Source organism: Canis lupus, chromosome 16, assembly GCF_048164855.1.
Source record: "Canis lupus baileyi chromosome 16, mCanLup2.hap1, whole genome shotgun sequence".
NCBI classification, from domain to species: domain Eukaryota; kingdom Metazoa; phylum Chordata; class Mammalia; order Carnivora; family Canidae; genus Canis; species Canis lupus.
Window position 1 is genome coordinate 17,915,016 of NC_132853.1, and position 22,467 is coordinate 17,937,482.

The 22,467-nt window shown below is 48.0% G+C and overlaps 1 protein-coding gene across 7 annotated transcripts in view; it reads right to left on the reverse strand.

The window, feature by feature from the left end:
* Positions 1 to 7,570: 7,570 nt before the first annotated feature.
* The window catches only part of PIPOX (pipecolic acid and sarcosine oxidase), a 95,901-nt gene continuing 81,004 nt past the window's right edge, over positions 7,571 to 22,467 (reverse strand). For 3 of the 7 annotated variants that reach the window (XM_072779278.1, XM_072779277.1, XM_072779276.1), the window contains exons 3-9: positions 17,555 to 17,703; positions 10,381 to 10,594; positions 9,958 to 10,140; positions 9,261 to 9,413; positions 8,713 to 8,871; positions 8,037 to 8,112; positions 7,571 to 7,773 (exon numbers count right to left, since the gene is read on the reverse strand). In XM_072779278.1, the coding sequence (XP_072635379.1) occupies positions 7,643 to 7,773; positions 8,037 to 8,112; positions 8,713 to 8,871; positions 9,261 to 9,413; positions 9,958 to 10,140; positions 10,381 to 10,594; positions 17,555 to 17,619 (981 nt within the window). In that variant the 5' untranslated portion in view covers positions 17,620 to 17,703 and the 3' untranslated portion in view covers positions 7,571 to 7,642. Of the gene's footprint in view, positions 7,774 to 8,036; positions 8,113 to 8,597; positions 8,872 to 9,260; positions 9,414 to 9,957; positions 10,141 to 10,380; positions 10,595 to 17,554; positions 17,704 to 19,117; positions 19,319 to 22,467 lie in introns of those variants that run through there. The other 4 variants (XM_072779272.1, XM_072779271.1, XM_072779274.1 and 1 more) reach the window with 4 other exon arrangements.

Below are 22,467 nucleotides of genomic sequence, written 5' to 3' on the forward strand. Positions count from 1 at the left end.
TCCAAAAATCTCTTAAATAGACCCCCTCCAAGTCTCTCCCCTTCCCAGCCCTAGAGGCCATCAGGGAAAGGTAATGGAGCGGAGAAGACAGATCGAACCCCAAACTGAGCCTGATGCCGAACCGGTGGTGCCGCCGGGTGGGGACGGGGATGGGGATGGAGGCCTGGGGGGGGGGGGGGCGGCTGGGCTGGTTCTGCGTGGGAGGGGCTCAGGGTCGGGTGGGGGCCTCGTTCACCTGCTCTGGGGCAGGAAGTTATTTCGCAGGAGCACGTGGAAAACAATGGGAATGGTCGGTCCAGGTCAGAGACAAATGTGAGGAGATCCCACCAGTCACAGAAAGTTGAAAACTGAAAATTTGGGATTCATTCGAATTGTTCATTAAAGGAGTGATATGCAAATGAGACCAAGCTTCAGCGAATCTCTCAGCAGCTCAGACAGCTCTGCCAGCAGCCGCTGGGGGTGGGTGCCTGGGTGCCCCTACTTCTTTGGGTTTGTGTTGCCTCCCCTCACCTCCTTGATGAAGTCAGCTAGGCTAATGTTCCCTGGCAGAGGCAGATGAGCATGGGGGGGAGGGGTGACAGCTCAGGCAAGCAGTGGTGACAGCAGTTGGGGAAGGGGGGAGTGCCATCTGAGATGGGGGTCCAGCTCCAGTGGAGTCAGTCAGGAGAGGGCGGGATTAAGAGACTGGGACTAAGCTGACTTCTTGCTCTGGGTGCCTCAGGCAGGCGGCTCCCCTTGGTCCAGCAACCAACCCCAACCTCCTGCACCTTGGGGCACGGACATGGGGACTCTGAGTCTCCAGAGGCTGGGCTGGCTGAGGGAAGAAGCCTGAGAGCCCTTGGACACCCCACACCTCCAACTGCATCTCTAACTGCCATGTTCCCCAAGTGGTTTCTGTGGCTCTGCCTGCAGTCAGGACCCGTATCTATCATTTAGGGTCCCACAGACCTCTTCTTCCTGAAGCCAGCTGTACTCACGGAGGTGCCATGGTAGCCCCTTTCCTGTGGAGTGCCAGGCTCTGTAGTTCTCACCCTGTTGCATATTAGAAACACTCAAGGATGGAGCACCTGGGTGACTGAGTCAGTTAAGCCTCAGACTTAATTTCTGCTCTGATCGGTGATCTCAGGGTGAAGAGATCCAGTCCCATGCTGGGCTATGTGCTGGGTGTGGAGCCTGCTTAGGATTCTCTCTCTCCCTCTCCCTCTGCCCCCCTCCTCTCTCTCTCTCTCTCTCTCTCTCTCTCTCTCTCTCTCATTCTCTCGAAAGAAATAACTGATTCAAGGAGCCCCCCTTTATTATGTTTTGTATACAAGAAGTAAAAAGAATCATTAATGAACATCTTTGTCCATCAAGCAGCTTCAACAATTATCAACACTGAGCAAATCTTGCTTCATCTACCCCCCTCCCCACCCACTTTCCCATCCCCTTCAGTGGATTATTTTGAAGTAGATCCCAGATACGATATTACTTTGTTAAGAAATACTTTAGTGTCTATCCCTCAAAGAAAAGAAAATGACTCTAGGGGCACATGGGTAGCTCAGTCAGTTGGGCAGCCAACTCTTGATTTCAGCTCAGGTCATGATCTCAGGGTCCTGGGATTAGGCCTCACATCAGGCTCTGTGCTCAGCAGAGTCTGCTTGAGTATTTTCCCTCTCTCCCTCTGCCTCTTCCCTGGCTCGCACTTTCTCTCCCTCTCAAATAAATCTTAAAAAAAAAAAAAAAAAAAAGAAAATGACTCTTTAAAAAATGTAAAAGTGTCATGATACTCTTATCATACCTAAAAAAAATCATCAATAACTTCTTAATACCAAATATCCAGTCAATGTTTAGATTTCTCTGATTTTATTTCACATATTAATAATTAATAGACTACATATGTATATACATATCTATTATATATACACATATATATAATTTTAAAAGTTTGTCCAAATTAGGATCTAAACAACACTGAGGAGCTTTTAAAAAAAAAATACTATGCTTAAGGGCCTTCTTACTCAGAGATTCCAATTTAATTGGTCTTGGGTGGGTCCCAAGCATCATATTTTTTAAAGCTTCCTGGGTAGTTTTAATGTGCAGTCAGGGTTGAGAGATGCTCTACCTTTCCCCCTACTGGTTTCCTGCCAACTCCTCCTCATCTAGGCTTTTAATACTTCTCCCTGACTCTAGCCAGTAGACCGGGCAGCTCCCAGAGCAGTTGGCACTATCATGCCTACCCAGACGCTTTGAGGGCTGCCCAGCTTCTCCAGCCTTCTCCTTCAGAGGGGCTTAAACTCTCTGTGGGCACAAGCCTTCCTTTTCCCTACAAATTCACATACCACGTGTGCCCGTGTCTATCTCGTTCTCCCTTAATATGCTTGGGTCTGTTCTTACCTTGCAAGTATAGCAGACTTTCTTTTTTTTTTTTTTTTTTTTTTTTCATGAAAATAGCAAAATTCCTGCCTCAGGAAAAAAGTGAGAACTTCCCTGGGGGCTGTACTCATTTGGCTGCTCAAGTGGCTCAATGCTGCAATGGGCTGAGCCAGGGGCCTGTCAGGGGATTGGCAGCAGATGTAAGGAAAACCAGAGATTGAATGGGACTTGAACCCAGCACATCTCGGGGAATCTAAGAAACTTTTCTTTCAAAAAAAAAAAAACAAAAAACTTTTCTTTCCTGAAGATGTTGGCCCCAGGAGCCTTTTAGAGAATGCTGCCCAGGTCCCTAGCTCACAGCCATCTGCTGCCTTCCTGAGGCTGGGGCTTCTGTTCTTCCCCTATGCCTCTATTTCGCCTGCCTTTTGGACTCATTCCTCCCTCCTGTGTCCCCCACTCCATGCCTCACTGAATGTTGGTGAAACAAATCTAGTCTAAAATAATGAGCAATCAACTACCCTGATGCTTGGGGCAGGCTGGCCAGGGGCTGGGGGGAAGGGGTAGGGAGCTGAATCATTTATAAGGCTTAATAAAGATGCAGATGAGCATGCTGACTAGGAGCCCCAGAGCTGGGCTTATTCATTATTCAAAGTTATGTAAATGCCACTGGGTCTTGCACGTTAGAATCCTGCCCCTTGCCTCTGATGCTTCTCCCAGCCTGACAGATCCAGCTCACCTTGTGCCTCCCCTTTCCCCACCCCCAGATGCTTCCATTTGCCCTGCCATAGGCCCCCGGTCCAGAAACCCATTTCAGACCCTACCTCAAGGATAGTAAAAAATCCTAGATCTGGGATGCCTGGGTGGCTCAGTGGTTGAGTGTCTGTGTTTGGCTCAGGGTGTGATCCTTGGGTTCCAGGATCAAGTCCTGCATTGGGCTCCCCGTGAGGAGCCTGCTTCTCCCTCTGCCTATGTCTCTGCCTCTCTCTATATATATCTCTCATGAAAAAATAAAATCTTAAAAAAAAAAAATCCTAGATCTCCTCTCTCACCAGAAGTCTTCCAGGAGCTTATGGAAGAAAGGCCCTGGCCTTCAGGAAAGTCTATATAGGCCCAAATAGATGGACTTCTGGCTGTTACAGATTTCCAAGGAAAGGATACCATAAGAGTGTTTATGTGCATGTTTTAATATCTCACAAATCTACTTAGTGGGATAGATTTCCTGAGGTCTAACCTAAATCCTTCTTGTTGCCCCAAAGCCCACCACTGAAATAAAATATCCAATAAGCAAATTCTCTTTCGTCACCTGAGAAGTAAAACTCAAGTATCGTCACCCCTGCTTACTGTCTCCACACTAATTCAACTTTGTTCACTCCTTTCACCTTTTTAGACAGTTGAACCTCCTCTTCCAAGTCATACTCACACTCCTGAAGCTTTTCGGCCTGTCCTGGGGTGCCAGACTCCCATGAGGGCTGAACTTGTACCAACATCACATCACCACCTCTTGCCCGCGTCCTAAGGACTGACTCATGCTCCACAACCTCCTGGGTGCCAGGACTCATGTCCCTTCCTCTGACTCTCCACTCCCTGAGCCAATCTTTCCCTCCCTTTCCTTCCCACCTCATCCCTCTCTAGCTTTTCAGTTTGGTGAGGCTGAGAGAATAAGAATTGGGTCAGAATCTCAATGGCATCGATTGCCTCTGCTTTCCCTTCTTTTCTGGACTGGCTTTCTTCCCTCTCCCCCACCCCAGCCTATTTTTAGCCTGCCTCTGTTTTCCTTAGTCTGGTTGGCATCAGCACTGGCCTCTTTCTCTTGCTGCCCTTATCTCTCCCCTGCAGCCTATACAGACCCCTGCTGCCCTTCCAGAGGTCTCTCATTGCCTGCCCTGCTGACTGTGATTTTCCCTCATCTTGAAGATAGGTAGAGTCTGCCCTAAAGGGGATGGCTGGCTTTGCTCAAGCACAAGGGAAGCGGGGAGACAATGTTGATAGGTCTGTTTCGGCAAATCCTTCAGTGTTTCTAGAACCCTTAAGTTGTCTCCCCTCCACTACCCACCCCACCCCAACCCTGGCCTTCTACAATGGTGTTTCCTCTCCTCTGTGCCCAGAGACTCTTCATGCCCTACATCCCCTCTTCTCTTCTAGGACCCCAGCCCAGCCCAAGAAGAGGTGCTCTGGGGCATTCTGGAGCAGTTTCCTTTGGCTTTGGGGGTAAGCAGCAGCCCTGGAGGTCTTCAGCTGCCTTCTTGGCCTGTACATTACCAGTCTCTTCTTCAATTCCTTTTCTCCGCTCCTCCCTGACCTCATCCCTCCCCACAACGCCCCTTCCTACTCGCACTTGCCCCCGCCCCTGCTGCCCTCCCCCTCGGTTTCTAGGACACACGAGTTCAGGCAGAGCTTGTCAGCATCCCCCACTTGTCCTTTCTCAGCCTCTTCTAGACATTGGTCCCCTCCTTTACTGTCACCAGCAAGCTGAATAAGACTGGATATTTTGGAAGGGGAGCTGCAGCTGGCTGGGGGAGGAGGGCAGTACTGGGAGAAGCAGAGGCAGAGGGAACTACGGGCAGGCAGCCGTTGAATGAGAGGGAGAGGTTCCCAGCGCCCTTTCTCCCCAACTTTGCCAGCTTGGGAGATGGCAGGATCCTACACTGATCTCTGTCTCGGTACCCCATTTTTTCTCTCTCTCAGAAATAACACAATACCTTGCTTTACAGTTTACCACGTCCTCCCACACATTTCCTGGTATCTGCATGGTGCACTCCTTCTCCTCTGGGCTGCTCAGATGCCACTTCCCTCTGAGTGGGGGTGGGGTGGGGGGGTAGGAGTGTGGGGGGGTGCTGTATCACAACCGTGGCAGAGGGCAGCCCTTCCCCCAGCATTCTCTGTCCTCCCTGCCCTGCTCTTTTTCTCCGTGCACTTGTCTCCTTCCAAACCAGGATATAATTTACTTATACATATTTCTTATATGTCTTCTCTCTGAACTGGGTGAACACCCCAAAAGCAGAGATTTTCATCCGTTTTGTGCGCAGGTATACCCACAATGCCTAGCACAGTCCCAGGCACATAGCAGAATTTCAATCAATCTTTGTGTATTTGATGAATGATATCATTTGATCCTTGCACGCTCTTGTAAATTTGGTCGGTATTACTATCCCCACTCTTTTTATTGCGGTAAAATATAAAATATACATAACATAAAATGTACCATTCTAATGATTTTTTTTTTTTTATGATAGTCACAGAGAGAGAGAGAGAGAGAGAGGCAGAGACACAGGCAGAGGGAGAAGCAGGCTCCATGCACCAGGAGCCCGACATGGGATTCGATCCCGGGTCTCCAGGATCGCGCCCTGGGCCAAAGGCAGGCGCCAAACCACTGTGCCACCCAGGGATCCCCCATTCTAGTAATTTTTAAGTGTAACAGTTTCATGGCATTACGTACATTATCTTATTTATTAATTAATTAATTTATTTATTTAGGAGGGGGTGGGGGACAGAGGGCAAGGGAAAGAGAGTCTTAAGCAGACTCCCCACTGAACATGGAGCCAGAAACTGAGCTGGATCTCACAACCCTGAGATCATGACCTGAGCCGAAATCAAGAGTTGGAGGCTTAACTACACCACCCAGGCATCCCTAAGTACATTCTCTTAAACCATGTTTGTGTTTGTGATGTGGTTAAACCATGGTGTTGTGAAACCATCACCACCATCCATCCACAGAATTTTTTTATCTTCTCAAACGGAGACCCTGTGTCCATGAAAGTCTAACACCCTCTTCCCCCTACCTCCCCAGCCCCTGGAAGCAACCATTCCATTTCTGGTCCCTGTGAATCTGACTGCTCTCAGTACCTCATGTGAGTGGAATCCTCCAGTGTTTGTCCTTTTGTGTCAAGCTTATTTCACTTAGCATCACATCTTCAAGTCTCATCCTGGTTGTAGTCCATTATTCCTACTATACAGATGTAATTATTCCCACTTTACGGAGGCTGAGGTTCGAGGGATCCTCTGAGAGCACCCAAGAAGCAGACATGGCACGGGACTTGAGAGCCTGGCTGGCTTTAGGATCCCCTGGAGAAATCAGTGCTGAACCGTGTGTCTAGGCCTATGAGGCTATATTCTTTGTGTTGTCTTTCCTTTGGGAATATTTTTATTCTTATCTCCATTTCCTGTTTCTGTTCAGCACTTCCTTCTAACATTTTCACCCCAATTGGTCCCAATTTTTCTCCCCCAGGAGCAGGAGTTCTCAGGTCAAACTGGCCTGGTCTGGAGATGCTCCGGCTGGGATTTCAGCAGAGCACAATCAGCCTTGCTTGAGTCCCTGTTTATACCCCTCACCCCTTCACCCGCCCTGGGGTAGTTATAAGCCTGTTTCCTTCCAAAGCAATTAGTGCAAGGAGGCCAGCCGACTCGGTGCTAATGCCGTTTCATTAAGTGGGAGCAATCCTAATGATAATAAAATGGCACATTTAACATTCAAACATTGAACAGGGTTTCTAAGCGAGTGTGTCTCTCTCTTCCTTTCTGGTATAACAGCTCCATCTTCATAAGGACCTGACAATACACCCTAATGAGAGACTGGGGAGAACTAAGCGTCCTTACAGAGCCAAGGGGAGGCCAAGAACCAGACAAAGAATCCAGGGAAAGAGGGTGCAGGGCATTGAGGGGATAAAGACCCCAAGGATTCCTGGGGTCATGGGCTCTGTGGCGCTGATTTAGACAAAGTCATGAAGAAATAAGGTCACATGGAGAATAAAGCCCACCACAGACTCTAATGCAATGCAGCTATTCATTTCTTTGCTTGCTCAACACATTTTTTTCAACAAACATTTTTTGTGCACCCAAGGTGAGCCAGATTTTATGGGAGTCTGTGATGGAGGATGGCTCATGTTTTAGGAAAAGGAACTCCAAGTTCCTGTAAGTCGTGATCTACAAATCATCTTGTTTACCCTCCCCTGGGCAGCTCTAGTCAATTCCACCCCAAGTTTATGAAATGTCTCAGCAAAGAGAATTTTTTAACAACTGCTTGGATCCCCTGAGCCAGTCCTTATGCATCCTCCTTATTGAGACATCCATCTCAAAGGTCCTTGCTACTTGGTGATTTAGAATATCTGGTTGACCTTCTGGAAGCAAAAACATAGTGGGACTGGGGAGCTGGCCAGGGAAAAGAAAGTGGATTCAATCATCTGGTATTGACTGGGGACTCAAGAGAGGCAGGAGAACAGGATGACATTTAGTAGCCAGAGGGCTTTATTCCCAGCTCCTATACATATGCACAAGGGAAGCTGCTGGCCAGGGGTCAAAGGTGGGCTTTGCCCAGGCCAGGGAAGCGGCTCATTCGAAAAGGCGTCAGGTCATAGGATGGGGTTAATTTCATACTTAATTCACACAGGATCTTGCCCACAACAGGGGCGAGCTTGAATCCATGTCCTAGGGAAAGGAAAGCAGGCTGTCAAGGATCCTCAGGGAAAGCAGCTGGGGTCCCTGAATATCCACTACCCTGTCCCCAAATAGAGCTAACATCCCAAAGCTGGAGGTTGCCTCCCACCAGAAGTACCTCTTCTCTATTTGCCTGCCCAGCCCCTTCATACACTCAAGTCTAAGCTCTGGCCAGCTGCGAGCCTAGAAACACCATTTTGCCTGGCACTGAGAAAGGTCGGCTTTAAGGCACATCTTTCCCTCCTCAGGCTCACCAGAGAATCCAGCACCAATGACAATGTTGTCATACTTTGGGTGTCGATCAAGAATGCAGTGCCCATCGGGGGTGTTCTAGAAAGAAACAATCACACTTGCGTCCTTTGAGAACAGAAGGAGGAGGAAGAACTGCAGGCTCCAATGGGAGGGGACTAGGCTGGATTGCTTTCCAGAAAGAATGGGAATGGGGCACAGGAATGCTTTCTGCATGCCAGCGCCCCCTCCGGGTATGACAGTCTTTCTCATTTGTCCATCTGCCCTCTCTTCTCATACAACGCTATGAACACAGTAGGTGCTCAGTTAATGCGTGTAAACTGACTTTAGCCAAGATGCCTCAGGCCCTGGTGACATCTGTCTCGTCTCTTTGTCCCTAAGGCCTGTTCAACGAGAACATCTTGCCAAAAAATCTTTTAGAGCTCTTCTGGGAAACATAGTGAGGGGCTGCCAGGCAGAAACCTAGTTTGCTAATGAAAAGGAATATGAATAACCTCCAACCGGGCCCTCTCCAGTAGAGGTGGACCAGCCCACAGGAATAAGCTCATTTGTTTCAAGTCACATACCGGGTCAGGGGTCAAAGAGAAGCCAGCTGGAGCAGTGCAAGGTCTCTCTGTGTCCTTCCCCTGTTCTCTGGGGCTGCGAGAGGGCCAGGCCTGGCCCGGCTGCCCACACCCTTACCGTGTACAGGCAGTGCTCCAGAATGGCAGGCTTGGGCTCTAGGTCGGGTAAGTGATCTCTGATGAAGCGGCTCAGGATCTGGACGTCTTGGATGTCTGAGAAGGCTTCCGGGCAGTCCCGCTCCTCAGGATCTGCATTGTTGCCGTGGTGATAGCAGACCTAGCTCCCAATCAGAGCAGTGTGAGCTGCGAGGCCGGCCCTCCTGCACACCCACCCAGCCCAGGGGGCAGGCTCAGACGCAGAGTGCCCCCATCCATCATCACAACCTCTCCCTGGCCCTGACAGATGCTGTTTGCTGCCACATGAGGTTGCCTTAACTGTTCCTCCCCCCACTAGCCCCATGTTTGCAAAGGAAGGGCTCCCTTTGGGGAGGGGGGCTTGGGACAGCTGGGGGTCATGCATTGCAAATGGTGAATAGAGAAGTATTCTCCTGCTCCTGCTGCTCCCTGGGGGGATCTGGGGAATCTGTTGAAAGGGAAGTTAGAGCATTGCCCCAAATCTGCAAGGGAGGGGTGCCCTACCAACCCTCTCTGGGCCTTTCTGTTCACCTTCATCAACCCAGGATACTCTCCGGAGGGCAGCCCATAGATGTGGTGGGGAGTCAGGCTGAGGTCCAGGACCAGGAAGCAGGGAAAGGCCTGGGACACGCCATAGCTTCCAGGAACCTTCTCTGGCCAGTAACACACATTGATCCGCAGAGTCTTAAAGGAGGAAGAGAAGTGAGAGATGAAGGGGGAAAGCCAGGAAACTACAGACAGCAAGAACAGCCTCTCCAGAGGTCCTGTAGCTCTTAAATACAAGCCTGGATCCCCCCCTTAACTTGTCCATCCTTGTTTCACCCAATTCTCTCATCATCAATCTGTTCTATTTTGATACGAGGCACAAAAATTTCTGCATCTCTGTCTCTTCCCTCAGTCTTAGTCTCCCATACTGCACCCAGGCCTACTTCCCTCTCTCTCTCTCTCTCTCTCTCTCTCTCTCTCTCCAGCAGTTAATAAGGCCTCAGATGTGAGGCATTACTACCAACCAAGCCAGTTCCTGAGGGCTTTATGTTTATTATATAATTTAATACTCCAACAGCCCTGTCCCCATTTTACATGTTATAAAACTGAGGCTCATGAAGTGAACTCATTTGCCCAAGTTCGTCCACTAGCAAGTGGCAGATCTGAGACTCAAACTCAAGTCCATCTGACTCCCAGGTTTCTTCTCTTAAACATCAACTCTGAGGCTTTCAGCCCGCCTGACCTGGAGAGGCAGCTCGATCCCCAGGGGACGGAGGAGCCGGTTGGTCCAAGGACCTACTGTGATGATCAAGCTCTTGGCTTGGTAGCTCCTGGAGGTACTTTTCACAATGACTGGCAGCCCTGGTTTTATCTCCATCACCTTCTCTCCATCATGGACTTGGCCTCCAAGACGTCGAATTGCATCCTGGAAGGGCAATGGCAGGGAAGAGCAAATTAGTTATATAGCTATACGGTTCACCCTGGTGAACAGAGTCTTTCACTTAGGGCAGAAAAGAGAGCACAGACTCCAGACCTCCCGTCCCATATCAACGAGATCAAGAATAAAGCCAGCAGGGCAATGGCTCCCTTCCAGCCAGGGAGGCTGGGGACAGCATATTGGAACCACAACAGAAGCTGCATTGTCCCCAAGGGCTATGCATACTACCTGGAGGGCTCTGAGGGCCCTGTCTGCATAGAGAACTCCTCCAGACTTTTCCAAGAGCCCCACTTCTCCCCTGGCCAACTGAACATTGGGGAAACGTTGCTTCAGTTCCTCAGCTGAAAAATACTGATGTTCCACCCTGTGTCTAGACAAAGTAGCCTGGATTGTTTTTAATTCTGAATTCTCCTTCATTCCCAGCATCAGTAGCCCAGTCTGCCTGTAAAAAAAGAAAAAGCAAGAAAAGAAAGGCACATGGATGATGGTATGAGTCAGGGCCCTGGGCCATTCTCTCTCATTCTTCAGCAAAGATCCCATCAAGGAGGGAAGGAGGGTCCCAGCCTCATGTTCAAAAAACTGATCAAGGGCAGCGCCCCCTGCAGCCCAGGGTGTGATCCTGGAGACCAGGGATCGAGTCCCGCGTTGGTCTTCCAGCATGGAGCCTGCTTCTCCTTCTGCCTGTATCTCTGCCTCTCTCTCTGTGTGTGTGTGTGTCTCTCATGAATAAATAAATAAAATCTTAAAAAAAAAAAAACACTGATCAAGTCAGGGGCGCCTGGCTGGCTGAGTCAGTAGAGCATGTGACTCTTGATCTCAGGGTCATGAGTTCAAGCCCCACACTGGGTGGGCATAGAGCCTACTTAAAAAGATTTAAAAAAAAAATTAGGGTGCCTGGATGGCTCAGTCGGTTGGGTGTCTAACTGTTGGTTTAGGCCAGGTCATGATCTCATGGGTCCTGATCGAGCCCAACTGGGGCTCCAATGCCCACATGCATTCTCTCTGTCTCAGATAAATAAATAAATCTTAAAAAAAAAAAGGTTAAAAAAAACTGTAAAGTCATCTCAGTACTGTCATCAGGGTCACACTCAGTATTACTAAGCTGGCTGCCAGCCCATTCCTAAGTCTGCCCTTGGCTCTCACTATTGGTTTACTTGTCCCTCTCTCCTCTTGGGATCCATCCCCGCCTTGAGGGCAGTTATCAGAAATCCTCTTATTCCCACATCTAGAAAGTGGTAAGTGTCTCTTCCTCTTCCTCCATCCCCTGACCCCTTCACTATCCTGATCTCCATTCTTTATCCTCTCCCTTCCTACTCTATGGCCCTGCTGTTTCTTTTCCTTTGTTCCTTTTCTTCACATATAATGTTTTGTCCCTTGCTGTGCATCTCTCTGGTTCCTCCTCAGAGGCTGCCCATTTTATGGAAAGGATCCTAAATGGGGAGACCTGGCTCTGGGTCCAGTCCTGGCAGACCCTTTGTGACCTTGCCCTGGTTGCACACCACTCCAGACCCCAGATTCCTCTGTAATGCAAGCCTGCTGGACAATATATTGGTGGTGCCACACCAGGGTGGTATCGCCCCGACCCCGGGGCTTATGGACATGGCATGGGCCATTTTTTTTTTTAGTTGCCACAATGCCTGGGGGTTGCCCCTCTCGTGTTTAGTGGGCAGGGCCCGGGGATGCTGAACCTGCAATGCTCCAGAAGATCCCACCCAAATGCTGAGAGCACCCTCACACAGAAACACCAATAGATGGTTTCTTGGGGTTCCGGCAATTAATTCAGTGATTCTGTGGTTCTATTTCTCCCTATACTTCCCTTTATGCTTCTTACTCTCCAGGGGAGTAAAAGTTGTTTCTCTTTAATACTTTCCGTCTCTCTGTCACAAGACATCAGAGCTCCCTTTTGATGGGAATGGATCTAAACAATGGAAGGGTCACTTTGGCCCTGGGACCATTGCTACAGTCCCTCTCCCTTTCAGCAGCTGCAGTGACCAGCACCAGCCTGGTACATCCCCCAGGTACTGTGTATAAAGCTCGTAATAGCCTATAATGGAGTCTCATGGATATTACATGCTTCCAAATCCCACATTATCTGGTTGGGGGGATTAAAGAGAAGATTGGGAGGGGGTAGGGACACAGCAGGCCCCAGGGCCGGTGTCAGTACACAGAGCTGCGAAGCATGCCCAATCCATTTGCCATGGCCCCCGCCTACCCAGCATTCAGCACTGGTGAGCGAGGATGAGCGCCTCTGCCTCCTCAAAGCTCAGCAGAGGAAGGATGCTGTAGCATCCCCATTAGCCAGCAGGGCCCCTTTCCCGTGGCCCCAAAAAGGGCTTCGTTTGGTTCTCAGGTAATGAAAACTTGCCCAATAGACTTCTTGGTCAAGAGGATAATTAAGAAGTCATGCAAGTATATGTCCTAGAGCCCTCGTTTGCCGATGTGGGCTGGGTACAATTCTGGGAAAGACCTGGCTTACCTCTCACCTCAGCGGTTATAATGTCAGACCCCTGGCTCAGCAATTGCAAAGCAGCATTTTCCAACCCCTGCCTGCTGTATCCCAACCGCAGTGTCCCATACACCCTGAGATTTAGCTACTTCCTTTCCACCCTTTCTCCCTTCCTTCCTTGAAGTAAGAACTCTTCTTACAGGAATGTACTGTATGGGGAAAACAAAACCCATGCCAAGACAACAGGCAAATCTGTCAAATTATGAAATGCTGAGTGATATTCTAATTCCCAAGCCATCCCGTGGTGGATGAAGCGGGAGCTCCCATCCCTAGGAGCAATCAGTGAGCTGATTCTGCCGGTGAATGTAATTGTGCCAATTGTAATCATTTTGCTCCAGCTCTCTGCCCCTGTGGAATTTATTTCTTAGCCCAGATATTGATCTAACAGTGGGAAATTTTCCATCTGAATTTGTGATGGTGGACCCTCCCCTCGTCCGAAGATGCGTTTGGGAAATTCTCATTTTCCGTGGATCACAGCTGAGCTATTTGGCCTGAGGGAAACCGTGCACTGCTGGAGAAATGCCTCCGATTGGAGAGAGATTTTTGACCATTATGAGCAAATCGGAAATAAATGTAAAACACTGCCTGCAAATGCGAAGGTCTGTCATTATGGGAGATAGGTGAGAGGCTCCTGTGGGAAATGCTTACAGAATTGGAAATCAGTCAGTCAAAACCGGGATCAGAAAATGGGCCTTTTCCACCCAGGATGAAGATAGATGACTTCCATGGGCAGATTGAAAATCATTTAAGTGCTTATTTTCTTAATGGCTTTTCCTAGATCCCAATAAACAGACCACTCGTTCTGCATCAATTTCTCACCCCTGTGCTCTGGGCCTCCCTCTGCTCTTTTCCTGCTCAGACCCTAGTGACAAAGTTTGGAGAGGAGAGGAATGAGAAGAGACAAGGCCATCGCAAGGGAGAAAAAAAAAAATGTCCAGGAAATGCCGGCTCAGGGCTGGCCTAGAAAGAAAGCATCTTAAAGTGAGGCTGGATTGTCAGGGGACCCTGGAAAGTGTGGCTCCCAGCTCCCAGCTCCCAGCTCCCAGCATACGACCAGCTGAGTGCAGAGCATGGGGTAGGAACTGTGACTTCCCCACAACCCGAGTTGGCTCCAGCACCAGGAAGAGGTAATCGAAGAATCCTCCTGAGGGCCTTGTTGACTCCTCTAGCCAACTAAAGCCTCAGACCTGATGTAAGGAGCTGGTGATCAGGGCCTTCCATCTGTTACTAAAGCAGGACAGGAGGCCACCGGCCCGATGGAGCAGGGAGGAACTGGGAGGGACAGATAGCCCTCCTTGGTCAGCCACCTGCCAGCCCGGGCTCCCTCTTTCCCTTCCCAGGGTGAAAAGTGCCAGTGGAGCACCTTGGGGAAGGGACTCAGCCATGGCCGCTGTCTTTGTTGGTTTTGGAGGAGCTCTTGGCTTTCATCTTCCGCTCAGTGGGCCGAGGTGGAATTGGTTAACAAAGACTGCTCCAGGGAGGGGATGTGGCTGACAAGCCAGACACTTCACAGAGACACAGGAAGCAGCAGCTGCAGAGGGGGCCACCAGGTTCTGCCAGCAGCTGTACTGCCTACGGCTGTGATCTTGTCTGATATTGTCAGCTAAGCAGGGGCAGCCTGGGTCAGGAGCTAGATATTAGGACTCAAAGGGAGAAGGGAGGGCAAGCAAGAGGTGAGCCACAGAGCTGGGATTTGCTGGTGGTATCAGCATCCCAGCTGTATGCATCACAAAAGATTCAGACCTTGTGATCTGACATGTGTCATTGTCTGTACCCAGAATGTATGCAAATATCCGGAGCCCACCCATGTTTAGTATGCCACTGTCACAGGAAGAAGCGGAACAGGAGGAAAAGAATTGGACAACCACCTTCACTACCAACTCCTGAAGATGTTTGTTTGGTTGTTGTTTTTTTGTTGTTTTTTTATCACCATCGAATAGCATTAAGTACATACATTCGGATCTATCAGTTACATGATGATGTTGCGCTGGTTCTCCCAGAAGAACCTAGGAGAATGAGAACCACAAAGATGATAACGCATGTAGAAAATCAGAATTAAGAGCCAAAGCAAAAAGAATGGCAATGGGAAGTATCTATTCTGTATCCCTAAGTAAAAGAATCAAATAGTGTGCTCGAGTGAATCAGATTAGCCACAAGAAAGAACTGGGTAATGATTATGATAATAATAATAATAATTAATAATAATAATAATGGCAACACCTAGCACTCTGTAGAACTTGAAAGGCTTTCCAAAGCACATTCACTCCACTATTCATTTTTCATAAGTGGGGATTAAAGCATCGGAATGGTCTTTTATTTTTTAAAATTTATTTTCTTTATTTTTAAAATTATTTATTTATTCATGAGAGACACAGATTGAGAGAGAGAGGCAGAGACATAGGCAGAAGGAGAAGAGAAGCAGGCTCCATGCAGGGAGCCTGTCGTGGTACTCGATCCCGGGTCTCCAGGATCACATCCTGGGCTGAAGGCGGCGCTAAACCGCTGAGCCACCCAGGCTGCCCTTGGAATTGTCTTTTAAGAGGGACTATGATATCTTCCTGTCTTTAAATATATATTAGCAGTCTTTCGACCCGAGATGATTTAGGCATGAATTTGTTTGGACAGAGGGGATGGACAAGGTCACCACTCTGTGGTATCTTCTAAGCCGGGGGCCAGCAAACTATGACCCAAGAATCAGATCAGATCTACCACCTATTTTTGTCTGTCATACAAGCCAAGATGATTTTTACATTTTTAAATAGTTGATAAAGAACAAAAGAATATTTCAGGACATGAAAAGTGCATGAAATGTCAGCATCCATGAATAAAGTTTTATTGGCATACAGCCACGCTCATTTATTTACATATCATCTGTGGCTGCTTTCACACTACAATGGCAGAGTTGAGTAATTGGCAGAGTTGAATAGTTACAACAGAGACCATATGGCCTGCAAAGTCGAAAATACTATGTGGCCAATTCTGGAAAAAGTTCACCAAGCCCTATTCTAGACTAAAAGTGTAGTGATTTCGCAATCTGCACTAATAGGTTAAGAGCCTGACTACTCAGCAACCCTCTCATAAGGTTGTGGGGTGGATTCAATGCATTAGCATATATTGGGTACTTTTAAAGCAGCCTAAGTTTCTTATCATGAGCACTAAATAACATGATGATGGTGATGATGGTGATGATGATGGACTTGTCAGGTACCACCACTCCAAACCCTTCACATACTCATCCTCACAACAGACCCCTGAAATTGCCCTACTTTATAGGTAAGAAAACTGAGTCTCCCAGAGGTTAAACAGCTTGCTCCAGACCACACAGCTAAATGTGTCAGAGCTGACATGTAGAGCCAGGCCTGCCTGGTCCCAAGGCCTTTCCAAATTCCTATCCTCCTGCCATGAGGACTGTGAGATTATGAGAATCTCCTATCCAAGGGTTCCTTTCCCTTGCTCCAGCAGCCATTCTCCTTGATGTCCATGGCTGCTACCTCCCACCTGTCTCCTCTTGCCCTTCTTCTTCCCTATGCAACAGAGATAGGATACAGCTGACCCAAATGGGTAGAAGGAACTGCCACTTATCCAAAGATGCTATGTACTATACCAAGTACTTCATGAGAGTCTTATTTAAGGGGCACCTAGGGTGGCTCAGTCAGTTAAGCATCTGACTCTTGATTTCAGCTCAGGTCAGGGCCATGAGATTGAATCCCACATCAGGCTCCACACTGGGCATGGAGTCTGTTTAAGATTCTCTGTCTTTCTGTCCCTCTTCCTCTCTTTAAAAAAAAAAAAAAAGTCTCCTTTAATCCCCCACAAAGCCCTGTGAGGAAAAAATGAGACACAGAGAGGTACAAAAACTTTTCCAGTGTTATACAGCCAGTAAGAGGTAGACACAAAGTCAAGTTCAAGCCTGTCTCAGAATCATGTCCTTTCTGAAAGATTCCAGACACTCTCCTAACATCTCTTAGTTACCTCCTTATCTGCTGGGAAGAAGTGTGCCCTCCAAGGCCTCAGCACTTCTCTTAGTACCAGATACTCAGCAGTATTCACAGATGGCTGACAGAGAAGGGTCCCTTTGCCAGGCCACCCCTCAGCAAGACATGCTCCTTTATTTGGGTGCTGTGTGCATTAGCTACCTCTGGAATAAATCTGTAATTAGCTGTCCTAGCTGTATTTGCATAATGGATTTCACTTTGTTCTTAAGTTAATGGTGTTTTTGCAACAGAACAGTAACCTCTTGGTTCTCGGCCATTAAAATAACTGCCACCCTGTAGGATAGAGTCGTGGTTTTGTAGAGAGTTCAGTTAAGAGCCACAGAGAAGGTGGGAAGGGACGTGTGGTGGGTGATTAAAGTTCTCTATGCACCATGGCTTGTCTGCCTTCTTCCCCATGACTGTTTGAAAGGTCAATGGAGGTGAGGGGGTACAGAGGAGCTTTAAAGGTTAGAGAGCCATGGGAACAGCAGAGATCCCCAGTGAGCAATAAGGCCTACAGAGGAGACCTATAGGAAGAGGCATTCAGAGAGAATGAATGGATTTATAGGGGTGGCTCCTGGGGGAGAGGACCCAGTGTGAAAAGTTATGATATTTGTATGAATATAAAGAACCAGCTCTGGGTATCAGCTCCCAGTGTCTTTTCAGCAGTCTTCACAATATACTCTCTGCTGGCCTTGGACATGTGCTCTGAACCCAGTCCTAGAACTCAGAGTGTGACAGGAGCCAGCTGACCTATGGGGCAATCCTAACAGGGAGCAGAATGCTCCTATGTGTCTGGCACTTCCCTAGGCCCTGTGTCCCTCCACGGCATTTCACATGTTCACTGCACTGTACCCTCACATACTCAAAGCACCTCCAGGCACTGGGCCCCACAATTCAAGGAATTCCCCCATCCGCCAACCTGTGTAATTGAGTTTCAGCCTCGTGCTCCAGCTGGGCCCATATCTGGTAGCACTCATCCATCATCTGGGTATAAAAATCTTCAAGGTATGCCCTTCGGATTATCCGGCTCTGCCCATGCGAGCTTCCTCGGGAGTGTGGTAGAAAAAACTGGAAACAGAAAACAAGAGAGACAACTGAAGCTGTTACCCCTTGCGCTGTCTCTTCCACCCCTTAGGAAATTGCTCAGCATGTGTTGTCAATCAGGAGCATTTCCTCTTCAAATATTTTCATAGTTCTCCCTTTATGGTCAAGTTACTGATTTGGCTACCAGCATAGAAGTTCTTTAGGAGTACTAACTCTGCTTCCTGGGATGCCTGGATGGCTCAGTGGGTTAGCACCTGCCTTAGGCCCAGGGTGTGATCCTGGGGTCCTGGGATCGAGTCCCACATCAGGCTCCCTGCATGGAGCCTGCTTCTCCTTCTCCCTTTGTTTCTGCCTCTCTCTCTGTGTGTGTCTCTCATGAATAAATAAAGAAAATCTTAAAAAAAAATAACTCTGCTTCCTGTTTGGTAACATTACCTCACACCCCAAAGTCCCTTTGTTAGTTAGTCTTTGGTCATCTTGCTGCAAGCCCAGCCCACTTAACCCATAGTCTCATAGAGAAGCATAATTAGAAAGCACCTTTGAGATCATTCCCATCTAGCCCCCTTCATTTTTTTTCAAATTTTTATTTAAATTCAAGTTCAAGTCACTAGTTAGCATATAGTGTAATACATTAGTTTCAGGAGAACTTAGTGAGTCATCACATACAATACCCAGTGCTCATCACAAGTGCCCTCAATCCCCATCCCCCATTTAGCCCATCTCCCACTCACTTCCCTCCATCAACTCTGTTTGATCTCTCTTTAAGAGTCTCTTAGGGTTTGACTCCATCTTTTTAGCCCTTTCCCATATATTCTTCTGTTTTGTTTCTTAAATTCCACATATGAGTGAAATTACATGGTATTTATCTTTCACTGACTGATTTATCACACCTAGCAAGGCATCCCCATTATTGTCAATGGCAAGATTTCATTTTTAATGGCTGAGTAATATTCCATTGTATATATATACACCACATCTTCTCTACCCCCTTTTTTTTTTTAAATATTTTATTTACTTATTTGACAGAGAGAGAGAGAGAGAGAGAGAGAGAGCAAGAGAGCACAAGCAGGGGGAGCTGCAGGCAGAGGGAGAGGGAGAAGCAGGCTTCCCACTGAGCAGGGAGCCCAATGTGGGGCTTGATCCCAGGACCCTGGGATTATGGCCTAGCCAAAAACAGACACTTAACCAACTAAGCCACCGAGGCATCCCCTTCTTTATCCATTCATCAGTCAATGGACACTTGGGCTCTTTCCATAGTTTGGCTACTGTTGATAATGCTGCTATAAACACCAGAATGCATGTATCTTTTCAAATCTGTATTTTTGTATCCTTTGGGTAAAAAAGGCTCACCCCAAAGTGTGCTGGCTCTGGAAACTTCTCTCTGGAAGAGGAGAGAAGGACAGTCCCTAAAGTCAGGAGTGTGGAGGAGACACAGTACCTGCTCCAGCAGGATGACCTTCTTCCTGTGTTTGGCCAGGTGGTATGCCGTGAAGCAGCCCTGGATGCCTGCCCCGATCACAATGGCATCACAGAGAACTTTCTGAGCAGCCATGATGCCCACTCAGCCTTACAGCCACAAAGCTCACACACAAAGGAGAAACCAAACAAAAGTAGCCTCTGGGCTGAAGGGGGAGGAGTAGGGCAAAGTCCAGCCTGGCCAACACTCCCACAATCCCCTGAGCTGTGTCCTTCCCTCCACTCCTCCCTCCCAGCAAAGCCTGGCATAGTGCCCAGCCCCCACTTCCCCTGTAGAGCAGAACAGGGTAGTCTGATTCCTGAAGTTTAGCCCAGCTCAGCTGCCAGCCTCACCCTTGTATCCCTCTAGCTTTCTATTCTTGGCTCAATTATTGTCATGCAAATGGCTCCTTCCTATGCCACCTTCCTGTCTCATTATGATCTTTGTCTCGGGACTTCGGCCTTGGAATTTCAATGCCTCCTAGACCAAGCTGGGCACCAGGAATGCTGCCTCCCCCTGCTGGCTTCTCTCCCTGCAGCCTGATTTCCTTTGGAGATTCTAAGGGCCAAGCTAAGAACTTGGCACTCCGCCCAGGGTAAGGCTCACCTCCCTGGTGGATGGTGAGGTCAGGGGGTAGATGCAGGGAACAATCCGGAGGGCAATTTTGTGAGTATGAAATTATTCTCAGCGTGTTGCTTTCATTTTTTTACAAAGGAGAAGAAATTATCCGGAATAACTGGGAAGGACAGAGTGAGAAGAGGAGCCTTCTCCTGAGGCACAGAGTGGGGACCAGGCACCAACCCCGGGCACACAGGGTCCCCGATGTGAGCAAGCCCTCTGTGCCAGGCAGTGTGCTAAAAAAATACCACTACATGCATTCAGGACAGAGCTAGGATTTGTAGGACCTGGTTCTTGTACCATTTTGGGGTCATGATTCCAGAGTCCCAGGATGGAGCCCCTGAATTAGGCTCCCTGCTCAGTAAGGAGTCTGCTACTCCCTCTGCCCTTCTCCCTGCTCGTGCTCATGCTCGCTCCCTCTCTCTCTCTCTCTCTCTCTCTCAAATAAATAAATAAATAAATAAATAAATAAATAAATAAAATCTTTAAAAAAGAAAAAGAAAAATTATGAATACAAAATTAGGTGCTAGGACTAGGAAGAGACTGTCCAATTAAGGAGCACTGTGGATGAAGTTTTGTTAGCTTCATGGTACATCTGCCTCTGTACACATCACCTCATTTAATCCCTGCAGCCCTAGGAGAACATATATTTATCTCCACTTTGGGCACATTAAAGATGGCCCCAAATTCTTTGTCACTCCTCCCGTCACAGGCTCTGTGACTACATGACCAATAGACTATGGCAAAGTGGGCAGCCCCGGTGGCGCAGCGGTTTAGCACCGCCTGCAGCCCAGGGCGTGATCCTCGCTGCATGGAGCCTGCTTCTCCCTCTGCCTGTGACTCTGCCTCTCTCTCTCTCTCTCTCTCTCTGCATCTCTATGAATAAATAAATAAAATCTTAAAAAAAAAAAAAAAGACTATGGCAAAGTGACACTGGGACACTTTCTGGCCCCCGCCTTAAGACACTGAGAGCTTCTTCTTGTCCTGGAGCACTTGATCTGAGTCACCATGTTAGAGGTCCAACCACTCTGTGGGAAAGACCATGTGGGGAGGCCCTGAGACTGCATGGAGAGCCAGACATAAGAGTGAAGCCACCTTGGACCTCCAGCCCAGCCCAGCCACCAGCTCTATACCACTGAGTGACCCAACTAATGCCACACAGAGCAGAATCACCCAGCCAAGCCTCATCTGAATTCCTGATCGACGAAACCATGAGATAGAATAAAACCAGTTGTTACTTTAACCATGAAGTTTTGGGCTAACTTTTTATGCAGCCAAAACTGAAATGCCTCTTTACAGCCAAAGACATTAAAGCTTACAAAGCCACACACCTAGTAAGCATAGGCACTGAGATATGAACCTAGGGTCATCTGCTCCAATCCTGTTCCCTTAACCACTGTGCCATGCTGGTGATCCGTCCAAACTCATACTGATGATTCTGATTTAAATAGTTTGCTGTTTCTTTCATGGCCATACTGTGTGGGGAAAAAAATACTGGATCAGAAAATCCATATGATCCCATTGCGGCTGCCCAGCCTCAGTGAAGTGACCCCCCACCCCCGCCACCCCCAGCAAAGGAGGGCAACTAGTTGTCCTCTTGGCCCAGACCCTCTTTTACTAGGAAAATGGGGGTCCAGAGAAGGGGTACCTATGACTGGCTTTTTTTTCTTCTAGAAAAAAAATCACTCTAGAATCCAGAAGTCATTTCAACTCCACCTCACCCCTATCCCACATGAATGGGGTAGCATCTGCCTCACAACTGGACAGTCCCCTTAAAAAATAGTAGACATGATGGGAAAAGTGTACTATTTAAGTATGCAAAGGCTTGATAGAAATAGGTAAGGTCAGCCCCCAGGTTTGTCTTGGTAAGATGTCAGAGAAGATGAACAGTTTATACACAAGGGAAACAGGTAATAAATCCTCACATGGAAGTGCGCCCAGCCTCACTAGCAATGAAAGAAATGGGAATGAAATAACCTCAAGGTACGATTATGTGCCTATTAAATGAGCAAAAATAAATAAAAATTATAAAATTGGGTGTTGTCAGTGCTGTGGGGAAGGAGAGAGAACGAAGGGGCGACTCAGATGGTCTGGGCCTTCTGGAGAGTACTGGGCAGCGTGCAGGCACAGTAGAATGGTGAACCTTCTGATCTAGAAATCTGACTTGGGGAACTATACCCCCAGGAAATATCCAAGGGAAGAAAAAGACATTTGTATGAAGACATTCATAGCCATGCTTTTACAATCTAGAGAACTGGAAACAACCCAGCCACAGGGAATCGCTGAGCAAATTCTGGCACGTTGACACAACGGAATACTATGTAGCAATTCAAAATGACAAGCTGAGGTCTGTGGGCTACATAAAAATGTGTATATATATGAAATCATCCTGAGAAAAAGAACAGAACACAAATAGACACACTCAGATCACAACCATGAGTTATGTGTGTGTGTGTGTGTGTGATCAAAGATCTAAAGAGAATTTGGCACAGTAATTGAGCTTAATGCTCATTAGTTTCCATACTCTCTCAAAACCCTGCTTTCATTCACAATTTGTAACAGGGGAAGGAGGAATTCCCTGGGGAAGCAGATTCCTCAGATCTCCGCTGGTCACCGGTTCCAGGGCCGGGGGAAGTTCTTTCTTTGTTCTAACCTCCGTGCTTCCTGCTGTCCCCCCACCCGCCCCTCCTGGGCCATTTCTTATTGTTCGTTCT